At 30.0% G+C, this 15239-nt stretch overlaps 1 protein-coding gene and 2 long non-coding RNA genes across 3 annotated transcripts; 2 read left to right on the top strand and 1 right to left on the bottom strand.

Moving 5' to 3' along the window:
• The first annotated feature begins 230 nt into the window (after positions 1-230).
• On the top strand, positions 231-3054 carry LOC115708328 (uncharacterized). The gene is made up of 7 exons (XM_030636568.2): positions 231-570; positions 898-1025; positions 1206-1295; positions 1400-1452; positions 1978-2083; positions 2506-2611; positions 2852-3054. Exons 1-7 carry the CDS (start codon positions 327-329, stop codon positions 2887-2889), a joined length of 765 nt encoding a protein of 254 aa, XP_030492428.1. The 5' UTR covers positions 231-326; the 3' UTR covers positions 2890-3054.
• Positions 3055-3856: 802 nt separating this feature from the next.
• Positions 3857-5882, bottom strand: LOC133033541 (uncharacterized). The gene is made up of 2 exons (XR_009685659.1): positions 4895-5882; positions 3857-4700 (listed from the first exon to the last, which is right to left on the bottom strand). It is a non-coding gene; the product is annotated as an uncharacterized LOC133033541 (long non-coding RNA).
• A 2144-nt stretch (positions 5883-8026) lies between these two features.
• Positions 8027-9111, top strand: LOC133033542 (uncharacterized). The gene is made up of 2 exons (XR_009685660.1): positions 8027-8426; positions 8656-9111. It is a non-coding gene; the product is annotated as an uncharacterized LOC133033542 (long non-coding RNA).
• Positions 9112-15239: the final 6128 nt, after the last annotated feature.

A 15239-nucleotide genomic window follows, 5' to 3' on the forward strand; every position in this document is an offset into this window, starting at 1 on the left:
ATAACTGGATCGTGTCTGACGTAGCCTGATCGTATCCGACCCGCCCCATTAACATTCCTATAGCTCATAGTTATTATAAGTAAATTAATTTTAAAAATCAAATGTACCTACCTACTAACTAGAGGGTGTGGACTGTAGAATATTTGTAACCATCGTTATAGTTATGCAGAAAAAATTAAAAAGGGCAAAATTGGTTATTTAACAGTGAAACGACATGTCGTGCATTGTTCAGGATATTTTGGCAAAGAGAGAAAGAACAAACACCCTGACTGAAGAGTCTGAGACTTGAAGCAAAGCAGTCTTAACTTAGAGACGCTACTAGAGACATGCAAACCTTATCAGTGGCTTCTTCTTCTTCCTCGTCTTCCTTAACTTTCGGACTGAGACTTAGGGCTTCATGGGACACTCAACAAATGGTTTCTTACAACCCCAATGCCCCCAAAAACCCCAAGAAAACCCCTCCCGTCTCCAAAAACCCTCCCCCGACTGTCACCTTAACTGCTTCAACCGCCCGAATGGTCGATTCCATTTCCGAAATTCTCAAGCGCCCACCGGTTCCACCGCCTCAAGGTACTTCCTTAACCATATAAACCCACTTCGCTTTAGCAAAGGTTTATGCTTTTTCTGAACTTTCATGTTTGTAATTCTGTTTGGTCACTTCAAAAATTGCCGAGGAATTATTTTCTTAGCCTTCGGAGGATGTTGAATTTTTACAGCTAGTTTCGTTTTTACTTGCGTCAAGTGGGGTTTTAGGGGTTCTCTTTGGGTTTTAAGAATATCGTTGTATTATTATTTTCCCCTCTAAGCTATAATGAGATTTTGATTTTGATTATGGATATGGTAATTGGGTTTTCAATAAATTGTTCCTTGTTTATGAATAGGGTTTTCATTTTGCAGAAATGACCAAAACGGATGATTTATACTTGGGATATGAAAGGTGGTTGCCTAGTCCTCCAAAAGTGAAGAAGCCTCGTTCCATTTACAATGCAGCAGCATTAGCATATCTTGGCGATTGCATTTACGAGGTCTGTTTATATTCAACTTAAAGTCTTAATTAATGTACTGACTCTCCTTTGAAATCATCATAATAAGTGACTGAAGTGCACAGTATCAGATTTGTTTTTTCTGATACAATATAACGTTTTTGTTTAACTAGTATTTCTTGTGAATTAACTTACTAATATCAAGATTTGCTAAATATGCAGCTATATGCCCGCAGGCATTTCTTGTTTCCTCCCCTGAGTATTGAAGAATTCAATGATCGTGTGATGGCAGTTGTACGGTGTGAAGCCCAAGTATGAAAAACTATTAAAACCATTCGATTATGGCCTTGCATTTATTTTTTTGGCTATTTATCTTTTTATTGGAAGTAATTGAATTAACTTTTTTATCATATCAGGATGCATTGCTTCAGAAACTTCTCAGTGATAATTACCTAACACAACAAGAAAGGTTAGTAGAAGATTTAAGACTCTCTTTTTGTTAAAAATTGAAAAAAGGCTCTTAATATGATCTTTGTCTTCTAAGATATCAAGTAGAGATAGATGTATGGCTTCCTTATGCTATGCTTGCCTTTGTTTTTCCTTTTAAAGTGACCTAAGTAAATTGGGCTTAAATCTAAAAGCATTCACTATTTTCTTTTCTATATACTAAAATATCTAATCTAAACCGTCTCATTTAAAAGTTCCCTTACCTTATTACGCTACATTGAAGAGTTTTTGATTTGTATGTCTCCGGTTCTGCAGTTTAGAAATATTGTCCTGTTGATGTTGGAAGTACCTGTTGAGTTGTTTCTATGCACCATTTTAAAATCTTCGCCTTTTTCCATGTTTCACCAATTGGAGAGACAATATTATACTATGCTGCCATGATGGGTTACCGAAGAAGAATTATATGGGTTACGTATTGTATTGAAATAATTCCTATACCATAATTTATTGGAGATATTCTACTTAGACTTGTAAATACTTGCTGCAGGGATGTTCTTCGGTGGGGAAAGAATATTGGGAATTCAGTAAAAACACGGACAAAAAAGCGTGCAGGTGTAGCAGTTTACAATAGAGCATCTTCACTAGAAACATTAGTAAGTTCCCACTTTCGCAAGGCTTCTTATGGCCTATTTTATATTAAATAGCGATGGTGTTGTTTGTTGTTAGCTGTAAATTTGACTGATATATTGTTATCCTTTTAAAAATTGTATACTATGTGGATTGCGGTTCTTATTGAACACTATTTGCTATCTAGTAGATAATTTGATTGTGCTATATTCCCAGAAGAAAATGAGAATAGGGAAAAAAAATTGTACTGTTAATGGGCCTATGAAAGTATTATGGGGAACTATTTTATCTAATTAATGTCATTGGGCTTAATACATAGTAATATGTACGGAGAACAGCTAGTGGTAAGTAATTAAGGATTTGTTCAGAGAAATCACAAGTCTGTACTCCCTAGGAAGTAGAGACTTTTTTAACTTTTCACCGATCTAATTGCTCCTCGTATTTGTAGATTGGGTATCTCTACCTGACGAATGCAAAACGGTTGGACGAAATTATGGTTAAGATTGGATTCTCAACTGACTCCTCGACGCAGTTGATTTTGGAGGAATCAGTCGGTAAGTTGCTAATCATTTTCTCCACTATTTTTGCCTGTGGTTGCTATATTTCCATGACCTTATTATTTCCCATGTTGCACCTCTGCATTGTAGTTTGATTCTGAGCACATGAGCTATAACTCTCCCTGTGTTATCTTAAAATTACCCCATTTGTAGTTGAGTGAAGTATCCTTCTTTTCTGGCCTAGATAAACATTGTTACACTGTGACCAAACAATCTGCTTTTATTTGTTATTGGCAGGCAAAAGCGCGGACAGTATTGCACCAAGGCTTTCATGAAATGCAGTTTTGCCTTAATACTTTTGGTGTACATGTTATAAATAGTTGTTGTACCTCATACAGTATGCTAAATCTGTACTTTGAACAAAAAGATATGTAAAATTTTGAGTTTAGCTAATCTCTGATCTTAATTTAGCAATAATTTGTTTCACTTGCAAAATAAAATTGTTTTTAGGATTGTGTATAAATCGATCAAATCCAATTACAATCGACTGTCAAACATTGCATATTAATTGTGATCGGATTGGATTGCATGTTATTTTTGAATATCTAATTGGATTAGATCGGATGTTGGATGGGGTCTCCAAAAATCTAATACATTTAGGGCTTGTTTGGAACGCCGTATTAGGTCGTATTGTATTGTGTTGTATTATATTGAATTGTATTATATGTAATATTTTTATGTAAAACTATATGTGGTATTAACTTTTATAGACACTTAAATATATAATATTTTAGTATAAATTAAAGTTTAACATAGTATTATATAAAAATATGATATATAATTTAATTCAATATAATACAATACAATACGACGTTCCAAACGAGCTCATAGTATTTAGTTGAACTCATTAGTATTTTTATTTAGTTTGGATGAATAGTTTTTTTTTTTTTTTTTTTTTTTTTTGATAAGTTAGAAGGTGTGATTGAACAAAACCAAACAAAGTCTAGAAAGTAGCCACAAAGGGGGCTACCTCTCTCAAAACACTCCTCGCACAAATGCTCTTAATTCTAGCGAGATAGGCTAACTTACTTATCCGCAATAGAATTTTTTATTTATATAAGTAGTTAGATTTTATATTGTTATACTTAAAATATATATATATGTTTATGATTAATTTTTTTTTTATTAGAATGGATTGGATTGAATCTAAAAAAATTGGATGGCAGCGATTCAATCTACAATATATTAGGTATAAAATATTGGTTAATTTTGAATTAATGTAATAAATATATATGAAATACATTTAACGGATAGAACTGATCGACCATTAAATATATAAATGAATCGAATTTGGATAGAACTACAAAATATTAGATGTACTCATAAAACTAGGTACATTGTCATGAATGTATGATAGGTGTAGCATCTTGTGTATGAAAATTGCATAATGCATATCAACCTTAAAAAGCCCATTACAAAACCCAGACAGACCCTATCAGCAAGAAACAATTGGACTATGAACAGGTTTAGTGAGCCCAAAGACTATAGACACTCTATCAAGGCCCAATCTAGCCTGCTCAGCTATTACTTTCTGTAGCCAGTAATATGGTCCAAGTTTAAAATATACCGGAAAAGTGTCTTAATGTAATGTATAGCTCTATATATCTATACATATTTGTTTGTTGTAACTGTTTCTCAAAAGTAAGGATTTGAACTCACACCAGCCTTGAGCAACAACAACTGATGACACTCTTTTGAAAATCACACCCTGCTACCAATTAAGAAAAGTGCTGGTCTGTTTGATAAACAGGCTTTGGTTCAGCTCAATTTAAGCTTCATCATTACACAACAATAGAGTTGAGATGTAAGGTTGAAGGAATAAAGATATTTTTTTTCTTCATGCAAATAGCAATTCCCTTCAAACTTTAACATGTACTAAATCATGCCCCTAAATTCTTTTGGCCGTTAAAAATTCTCCCTGAACTATTAAGATTGTTAGATTTAAGGATTTTTCTCTAATTTTAGTAAAAAAATTCTAACATGGATAAAAGTTCAGGAGGCATGATTTGGTACATATCAAAGTTTGAGGGGCATGATTTGGTAGATATCAAAGTCTGGGGAGCATGATTTAGTATATGAACAATCACTGAAACAGTAAAATTGAATGAAATTAGACAAAAGTCCTTAAATCTAACAATCTCAATAGTTCATGGACAATTTTTAACGGCCAAAAAAATTCAGAGGGCATGATTTGGTATATGTGAAAATTTCGGGGGAAAAATTATTAGCCAATATATTTAATGAAAAAGAGCATGATGCTTTATACCTGGAAAAACTTACCTAAAAGGTAGGGATTGATGGGATTGGGCCACAACTAGTAAGATAATAGTGTAAACACTTTTAGATGAAATGAAATGGTTGGAGCTTCAATGAACCACAGGTCAAGAGTTTGTTGTGGAATCTTGGGTGGTTTGGTACAGTTTAGTCCACATACAACATACCATATCCCCCTATGGTCCCTAGGATTAATGGTTGTGAATGTGATGTTGATACCTAACTACACATTGTCTTTGGATTGGTCCCATGCCATCTCTTCCCAAACCAACCCAGCAGCCACCAGAGAAGTACTAAGATAATGATCAGACTATTTATAGGGGTTAGTTAGTTGGATCTGCAATGCATGATTGATTGCAGTAAGTAAATTTGGTGGCCTAAATTTTACTCTACAACATCAAATTTTAGCACTTATTCTTTATTCATCTTCTATAAAGGTGTCCCAAATCAGTTGGGTTTCTACAAAATATTAAGAAATTAAATATGCTTTATATATCATCTATCTAAAAAAAAAATAGTGTTTTATCAATTTTTGTAAAATGCAAAATGTTCACATTTTTGCTACAATTATTCTACAAAATATAGAATATCTTTTCTTTAAAATATTTTAACTTAATTCATCTTTCGTTTCCTCATTCTTTTGTATAATATTTAAGAAGCTAATGTGAGTGGTATAAATTAGGCAAAAAGAGCAATTATATATGAGTGTTACTAAGTTGAATTTTATACGATTGAAAATGTTATGATTAATAATCAATTTATAATGTAGTCACACTTTACTTGCACGATAATATAATTGCTGAATAAAAAATGACGGGAAATTGTAATATTGTTGGGCATATATTCCCACAAACAACGAAATGATTACCAATCAAAACTTTGGAGTCTGTATTCAAAGAACAAATATCTTCTGCATTAAGGAAGAATTTATATAAATTAAACTAAAGAAATAAATTAAGGCCATTATTTCAAATATATATACTATTTTTCTCTTTTCAGATATTATTAAACAACTAAATTAATAAAGGCTGCTGAAGGATCGGACCGATACCCTTCCTACATTTGCCATCTTAAAGCTAATTTGTAGAATTTTTATTATAATTCTCTAATTCAAATATATTAGAAAAGTGAAAACATTTTTTAAGCAGTTTTTTGTTTTTAAAATTAAAAAAGTGAAAATATTTTTTAAAAACATGTTCTATAAAGCTGTTTTTGCTTTTTAATTTTTTAATTGAGAATCAAAATTTTAAAAACAAAAAAACAATCACTTTCAATATTTTTTTAAATTTTTTTTTTCAATTAATATTTTGGACTCCGATAAGACCCGGACCCAAATCCTCTCTCACGGCTCTTGTGGTGAACCCGACCTCTGACCCGGATCCGAATTCGACCCCGAACCTAGACCCGACATAAATAAAATAAAAAAAATGAAAATAAAAATGAACTTTACGGAACACACTTTTGTTTTCTGTTTTTAAAATTGAAAAACAAAAATTTTATTTTCATTTTATGATTAAAAAATTAGAAAAGAAAAGTGTTACCAAACGGCACCTAGATTAATAAAGGCTGCTGAAGGATGGACTGATACCCTTCCTACATTTGCCATTTTAAAGCTAATTTCGTAGAATTTTTATTATAATTCTTTAATTCAAATAAATGTTTTTTAATGAGGAAAAGAAAAACCATACTAATTGATTGATTGAAACACTCATTCATTCAATATGTAATTATTAAGAAAAAGTTTAAACAAATTAATGAATGATTTGAAATTAGCTTTTAATTATTTTTTATATGGATTATTCTGATGAAGCCTTAACATATGAAAAGCAATGAGAATGAACAAAAACTTGTTTACAACATTTACTTTTTCAAGATTAGAAAAAAAAAAAATTGCTAAGCATTTAGAGATAAACCCGAAAATCGGACAACACACCTGGGAGAAAATCATATTTAAATGAGAATTTATTCAGAAAGAAGAAGAAAAAATATACATGAACATATACAAGTGAGTTGTGTGCTATATATTAGAATTGAGAATAAAGACAAACAAATAATGTACACTGTACAGTTGCACTTAATTAAACCTATAAGGAAAAAAGGGCATATTAATGTCCGATTCGAATTTATTACCTCATAATAATAACAGAATTTGTAGTATTAATTATAATTTTATATCATGCTTGATGATGATTATTGTTAATTTAGTTGTGTTATTTACTTTTCTTTGACCGCAGTATATTTGATGATGAGAGTAATTCTCCAACATACGTACAAAAAAATAAATAAATAAATAAATAAATAAATAAAAAAAAAACACTCAACCCCACACATCCACTTTCAAATGATTTGAGTGAGTATTCATATTAAATTATAAATAAATATTCTTTTGTTGTTGTAAATAAATGTATTTTTATGGAAAAGAAAATACAAAAAGTCAATTGAACAATATATATGACATTGTTTTTTGAAAGGAAATACACTTATTGTTGATGTTAACATGTTTGACAACTGGCAAACTCATCCATAAAATAGATAATACAGAAAATAAGATAACCTCAAATTATATAAATCAATCCACTTATATCCCAGTTAAAAACCATACTATATAGCTATACAATTCTTTTGCTGCTGAGTCACAATCTCATTATAGGTCCATGGTCCCACTTTTGCATGCTGATGTGTCATCTTCATCTCTTGGTTTGTTCATTGTTGTGTAGCATGTATATGTTTGTAGTCATATGTAGACTGTAGTGTAGGTTGCTGTAAATTACTTTTTCTATTAATACACATGAATTAATCTTAAGATAATCAAACACATCAATTATCACTAAAGTTGAAGTAATAGGCCTAAACCTGGGCATGTACCATAATATATAGGTCAACAAATAGGAACATACAATCAATGGTTTTTTTTAGAAAAGGCAATGAAAAAGTTAGTTTATAACTTTCAATGTTCAAAAGAATCTAGTCTCTAGTACTCCTATCTTTTGGTATTATTAGCAATTAATTGTTGAGCAACAATTAATACATATAGCAAATATCTTTACAAACACAATGGATAAGGCAAAATTTGAGGACTCATACCATCACACACACATATATATATATATATAAACATGTATTGGATTGTGTAGGGACGTCACCACAGATGGCCTATAGTTTTGTGATATTGGTGTCTTCTCTTCTCTAAGAATATATGTGTGGCAATTCAATCCTCAAAAAGAAGATAACGTGACCCTTTTTCCCCCCACTCAAATACTCAATTTCCCTTTAAATAAAATAAATATTTTTAAAAAAATCCCATATTGTTAGTTAATTAGTTTCCTTGCACTTCAATGCGAAGCTATCCAATTCTGCAAAGGTTTATTGTTATTGGGAAACTTAATAAAGAAAAATAAGATAATTGGGCCTATCCCTTTATCCTCTACAGTTGGGCAACATTTAGTTTGAAAACACATGGCTTTGAGAAAATGGATAACTCATAACCGATTCATATACACAAACACATGCAACTATAAGCTCCTTACAAGAGAAAGAGGTCGTTTTCTTTCTCTTATTCTTTTAATTGTGGTTATGGATAAGCTTTCAAAGTCTCATATAACTCATATATATGTGCCCCCAAAATAAGATTTGTCCTTGCTGATAAGAAATTATTACAAGAATAATGTGATTAGCCCCTCAACTAGTTTAATAATTTGCGAGATAGTATTAACAAATGGGTTTCTTTCTTTTTTTTTTTCTAATAAAAACTTTATTTATAATGATAGTGAAAGGCATGCATGCATATATGCCCTTTTGGAGAATTTGAAAGGTTAGAGAAGCCACTCGTATATATCATCTTTGAGACGTGGAGGTGGACCCCATTTCCGATTGATGATCCCAAATGACAATGACTCATATATGGTTGGACCCCTTAGCACCAATTCCATAGAAGAAGTGGAAATTTCAAGATGTCAATTTCATAGCTGAACATTTCTTTTTTGGGGTAATATAATAACATGGGTTTGGCCCCATATATATTGGTAAGGATTTTACTTTAATTAGTGCATAATGTAAATAAATAATAATAATGGGATTGAATTCTAAGTTAGCAAACTTCATTATTCAAAGCATTCAAATTTTAAAAAATATATCTTCGACTTGAAGAGAAACTCAAAACAAAAATGTGTTGGTTACGAACTAATAAAAAAGTAAAAATGGTGAAATATAATTTCAGCATTATGTTATCCAAACTGTGTTTTTTATTCTTGGTAATTGTGTTACACGTTTAGATGATGTCAACACAAGAACATGATTAACTTCAATATTTAAACACTTAAGTGACTTAGTAGGATTGAAAATATAAGAATGAAAATGACCATAAGAATAAGAATAGTAAGGGAATGGAATAAAATTTAAAATATACATAAAAAAATTGATAAACAAAATTATTAAATTTTTTCTTCCCGTGCATTGAAGAATAATATTCTAATGCTTTAATATGCAACCAAACAAAAGAATAGAATAAAAATTGTTTCATTTTTTTTTATTCCATTTTATTACCTCCAACCAAACGTGAGTAAAACAAAAACAAGATACTTAAGTGCCTAGTTATTAATACTTTACTGTAATGAGTAAGATGTCAGCAGGGAAAATCTAAATTTTCCTACCTTTAATCAAGTTAGAAGAAAAATACCTACCTAACTTTTTTTTTTTTTGATAACTAATAACTAAATACCTACCTAACTTTGATTCTTCATCTTCTTCTCTTTTTTCAACATTAGTTTTTAGAGGATCATGTTTTTGAATGTTTAAATTAAAAAGAAAGGATATTTGCGGTGAAAAAAGTATTTAATTATAACCTTGTAATACAAATTAATTTTTTAGAGGAGAAATTAATCAAATTATTATATTTTGGCACTAGTACAAAGTTATTTTTCTTGTTGTGAAAGTACTCAACGCATAAACACAGTATTAAAAATAATTTGAGTACTTAACTATTACAAATATAATAATATTTGTATCGGCAAAAGAATGATCTGAATAGTTAATAATTAGGGATGATTTTATAAATATACAAAAATATAATTATATGGAATTTTAAATATTTTTATAGTTTTTAAGATTTTTTTTTATAGAAAATATAGTTTTTTGATGTATGTTTATATTGTATTTTTATTATTTTGTTATTTGTATATTTATTTTTATGTTGTTTAGATATTTATGTGATTTTATTTCTTTAATAAAATTTTACTAAAAAATAGTAATTTATGTCATTTTTCTTAATATTTATAAACGAAGTAATTTTACTTCACCACTAAAAAGACAACGTAAATACTTAAATTCAACAAAGGTAATAAATAACTAATGTAACTTTGCCGTAAATACGTGGAATTTTGTAAAGTTATTTGCTGATAAATTTGAAAAAAGTAAAATGAAAACACAACAAAGTAGCCAAGCAGGCCTTGAAGGCCCAAATGTAGGACCAGACCACACTGTAGAGCGATATATGGCAGCAGTACTTGGACTACGTCAGGGATAAGGCCCACAAAATCCACTTATTCGACTATTCGAGACGTGGACAGCTGGGGCTTATTTTTTGTTAAGCTTTTTCCTTTTCTTCACAAAATTATGTTATTTTAACGAAAATAAAGTGTGTGATAGAGAGTATATGGACACATGATTATTAGAATTTTTGATAAATTTTTATTTAAGGACAATAATAAAGAGTAACCCAACTTTACTCTCTTTTTTCAAATATATATTAATCAAATAATCATTAAAAAAAAAAACTGTAGGTTTCTTTATTTTTTGAAATATGAATGCTATGTGTTTGTTCAATGGTCCTATCCTATCCTACTATTAGAGCTCATCAGGTGACGTGTCATGTTCATCTCTTCTCTATTTATAATTGTGTACTACTCAACTCTGGTCTCATCTTCATCTACTTTCTCCACAACCAAATATAGAAATACATAAAACAATTTTCTTTGATTTTTATAGTATATTAAATATCTATGGATACGTACCTATATATTCTTTTGAAGTCGTTTTCTTGTTTATTTTTTTTGGTTAATTTAATTTGTCTGGCTGTTTGAATTTTTGTACATTTTATTAGTGAGTCTCTGCTCAGTCTAATAATTATCACAAAATGCAGACCGACCTCTTAATTTAAGGATGCTGGGCCTGTTAGTCCAGCTTATACCGTGGCCCTTAAGTCTATAAGTTTAACCTTTAAGGGCCCACCACCATAACCAGCCCAGGCCACCGGACTAGACAAATATTCACCTTTTTAATTTTATACCTTTTCTTTTTTACATTTTAAATAATATCAATATATATATATGTGTAATATATCCCACGTGCCAATTTATATAGAAAATTACAAATTCTCACGTATTTACATTTTTTTTATAACATAATGGGACAATTTAGTCCAAAACTTTAAAATTTTACGGTTTTATTACTTTCATTTTTACCGTATTATATTAGTTTTATTTGTATCTCTATAATCTATTGCAAGACAAGTATATTCTATTTTTGAAAAGAGAATGGAATTTTATTTCTCATTCTACTTTAAATAATATTTCTTTATAGTGAACTTTATCAAATGCCAAGAAATGAGATATCAAACATGTTTAGATTGTTAGACATTTATATGTATAAACTGAAATATATGTATGTGTATATAACATGCGGAATAAATAAACATATACACTATATGAATATAAGGATCGAAATACCTCCAGCCATTGAATCTTGAGCTTCAAACCCACATAAGCTTTGATCTACAAAGGAAATTGACTACCATGGGTAATCGGGCTTCCTCGCTCTCTCAACTCTCTTTAGATGGAATTTATTATGCAGAACGTAATGAGTGAGGAGCCTCGGGGACCGAGACCCTATATTTATAGGTGAGATACTCCATCAAGATTCGCGCCACATTAATTGTCGAATATTTCGACAATTAATTCAGAAATCAAATCAGGTAATGAATATAGAAATCTGACCATATATAGAATATTACATAATTGATTTTGTCAAGATTCAATGAATATAAAATATTCATTTAACAGAAAATCAATTATTTATTTATTTCCTTAAATAGAAAATCATTTCCTTAATTAGAAAATAATTTCCATAAATAAAATATTCTAATATTCTCCCACTTGGTCAGCATTTAAACTAAAATATTCAAACCCAACGTTCCTCATTATATAATAAACATACGAATCATAGCGACATGTCCTCATTATGAATCGAGTATTATCTTCCATGTATTACAATACATTTACTATATAACAATGTACTTTATGTGGCAATGTACTTAAGCGAATAAACCCCAACCCTTATGTTTATTCAGGTCCTCTTACGATAATTTTCTCAGATGAAATTAAGGTGCACATAAATATGAGAAAATATCGAAATTAGAGTTTCATAAAATAATTTTTGGTTGTACAAATAAAAAAAAAACTGCATATGGGTTAACTGAATCCCATATTTACTTTATGATCCTTGAATTTGTGTTGCGGCATGCCTTTAGTCAAGGATCTATGCGATCACCCAACTGGGCCATGCGTGATTAATGACCACTTATCACGCCTTTTTATGGCTAAATACTTAATGTCGATATGCTAGCTTCGACCAAGACTCTTAGAGTTATTAGCCATAAATATCGTAGCCGAATTTATCGCAAAATTTTCTTAATGGCCTAATGAAACCGTAATTCCGAACTCTGTGCCTACTATGAAACTCTATAATACATCATACGAGATGTATCCTCAAAACAATAAATGAATGTGACTTCTAAGGGAAATAACAATCAAGATTCTCTACAATATAACTTACTGGTAATCTTAAGGACGTAATAAAATATTGATTTACGTGAATCAATACAACCAATGAAGTACATTAGAATCTAATCGTTAACTATATTTCCGTATGGTCAATTCATCTTAACAAAATATGTATGAATATAATTTTTAGTATTTTAAAGATACCTCATCACTTTGTATGAAAAATAAAGTGGTCTTAACTTTAGTTATTCTGATACTACTTAACGATCCTGAAACAAATGTAATGCAAAGTCTTATTCAGACTCTTAGGCATACATTAGGCTTCTAAAATAGAAGCAAATGAATGTTCTTAATTTATTCTCACTCCACATCATTTTTCAGATGCTAGTTCGAGTTGAATTTATCACACTTAAAGATAAAAGTTATATCAGATGAATAATACATAATTTTATTTAATCAGAGATGCTGTGGCTACTCTCTAATTAATTAAAATTATATATATTATTTATATTCCTTATCTCAAAATAATAATTTGAGATATGAATTATTTCAACTTATATAGAAAACTTTTATCATCATTTGCAAGTAACATATTGTCTACGTATAAAACAAACATTACTCCCACTAACCTTCTGGTATATAATTATTTCCATAATTCTCTTTTCAAATCTAAAGGAAAAGATAATGAAAATACCAATTTGTGAGATGTTTGTTTTAATCTATAGGTAGACATCTTAAGCTTGCATATGTTCACCACTATTATAGGAAAAATTTTATGGTACCGTATACCTTCTCCTCTAGCTTCACTGCTTTGGAATTGATTCAAACGAGCAACAAATGCCAACGTCTATAATAGAATCATTTATAAAAACAAGTGAGAATGTAAATCTCTTTTGTTATTGATTCTTAGTTCAAAATGAACTTCTTAGCAATGAATATTCTTTTATATCTTTATGTTTCTCAATGTTGCCTAATGAAGATTATTGGTGAAAAAACCTATGCTTAATTAATTTTCTCCACCCCATTAGGCAACTTTACTAAAGATAAACTTTATTGCTCTTTAAGATATTCATTTCTTCATTCGTGGCATATTGTACTAAAACTTCAATTCTTTATCATTCTATAATTTAATTTGTGTCTCAAATTAATATTGTAGTTGAACTCTTATTGTACAAAATGTAATCACTAGAAAATATTGATCTTATTGTTCTAATAAGTCATCTTAAGGATGGACCAACAAACTCTTAAAAGAGCAAATGGTTCAATATGCATGTTATTTTAGCAATTACTAAATAACATAACTTATTAGAATTTTATCAATGGCCTGTAGATTATTAATGATTAGTTATGAATTCTCAATAACCATTAACCTTATGGGTTGTTGTGAATCATAATTAATCCAACACTTGAGGTGGAAGTTTGAGAAAATATGAATGATCTTTCTCTAAAACTAGGTTCCTAGATTGATCACTCCCACTGATCAAGTCAATTCTTAATTCCACAGTTCTAGTATTGTGAGATGGATAATAAAATATGTAACCCTTAAACCTTATAGCTTTTCAGATGAAATATGCTCATTTATGGTTTAGGGCCCAGATCTTTTCTTTGACAATTGTACTCTAACTATATATGGGTATTTATAAAATGTGTACATGTCATCAAGCTCTGCTTTTCAACCTTATCACAACTCAAAATATGTTCGAGAAACAACTTTGTTAGAACACGATTCGATATGTACACCCCATTGTCGAGTATCAATAGACAAAGATTTAGGAAAGATTGGAGTTTGCTATGTAGGCTCCACCCCATGTCCAAAAAATGCTTAGTTTCTTAAATCTGTTACACACTATAATTTGGGTGTACCAAGCATATGTATCGGGCAATGAACCCATGCTTTTAAAGAAACTTTACAAATACACTGGGAGTTTATCCATACTCACGAATTTTAATGTAGTATTCTCCATTTTATATTTGATCTCACTATCTTAATATGCAAAATGCACCATTTCTCTACTTAAGATTTAAATGTCTTTGAAACATATAAATCTATACTTTTGTAGAAAAATTATTTATGTGAGTAATCGTTAAAAAGGAGATGCAAAATTTGAGTCCATGTCTTCAAAATTAATTGACTTGTATGATTTCTAATATGATAGAATTCTAGTATGCACCGATTTTGACTTGTTGGAATACATATTCTTAATGAAATTCACACAAGTTCTAAATAAAGTTAGTAAAATCAAGTGTAATGAAGATCCCCACCATTTACTAACATTTATTCTATTTATGGAGATATGTTCCATAATTTTTGGTGCTATAATGTAGAAGAATTCTTATTAATAACACATTTCTTATTGTCAGATTGAACTTGCATATCTTTATGAGTGACATCATTTGTAGTAAAGACCTTTTAATGTGTCTAAATCAAGTTTCAATAGAATCTGGAACATAAAGGTCTTTGCCAATTTTAAAACGAAGCCCACTACTATATTGCTTGCTTCCTTAAACTTCTAAATGTGAGAACTTATCTTGTCTGTGGATAAGATTTGCTCAATAGCTATCGACTTTCTTAAGTT

The sequence above is a fragment of the Cannabis sativa genome, chromosome 1 (genome assembly GCF_029168945.1).
Source record: "Cannabis sativa cultivar Pink pepper isolate KNU-18-1 chromosome 1, ASM2916894v1, whole genome shotgun sequence".
Classification (NCBI taxonomy): domain Eukaryota; kingdom Viridiplantae; phylum Streptophyta; class Magnoliopsida; order Rosales; family Cannabaceae; genus Cannabis; species Cannabis sativa.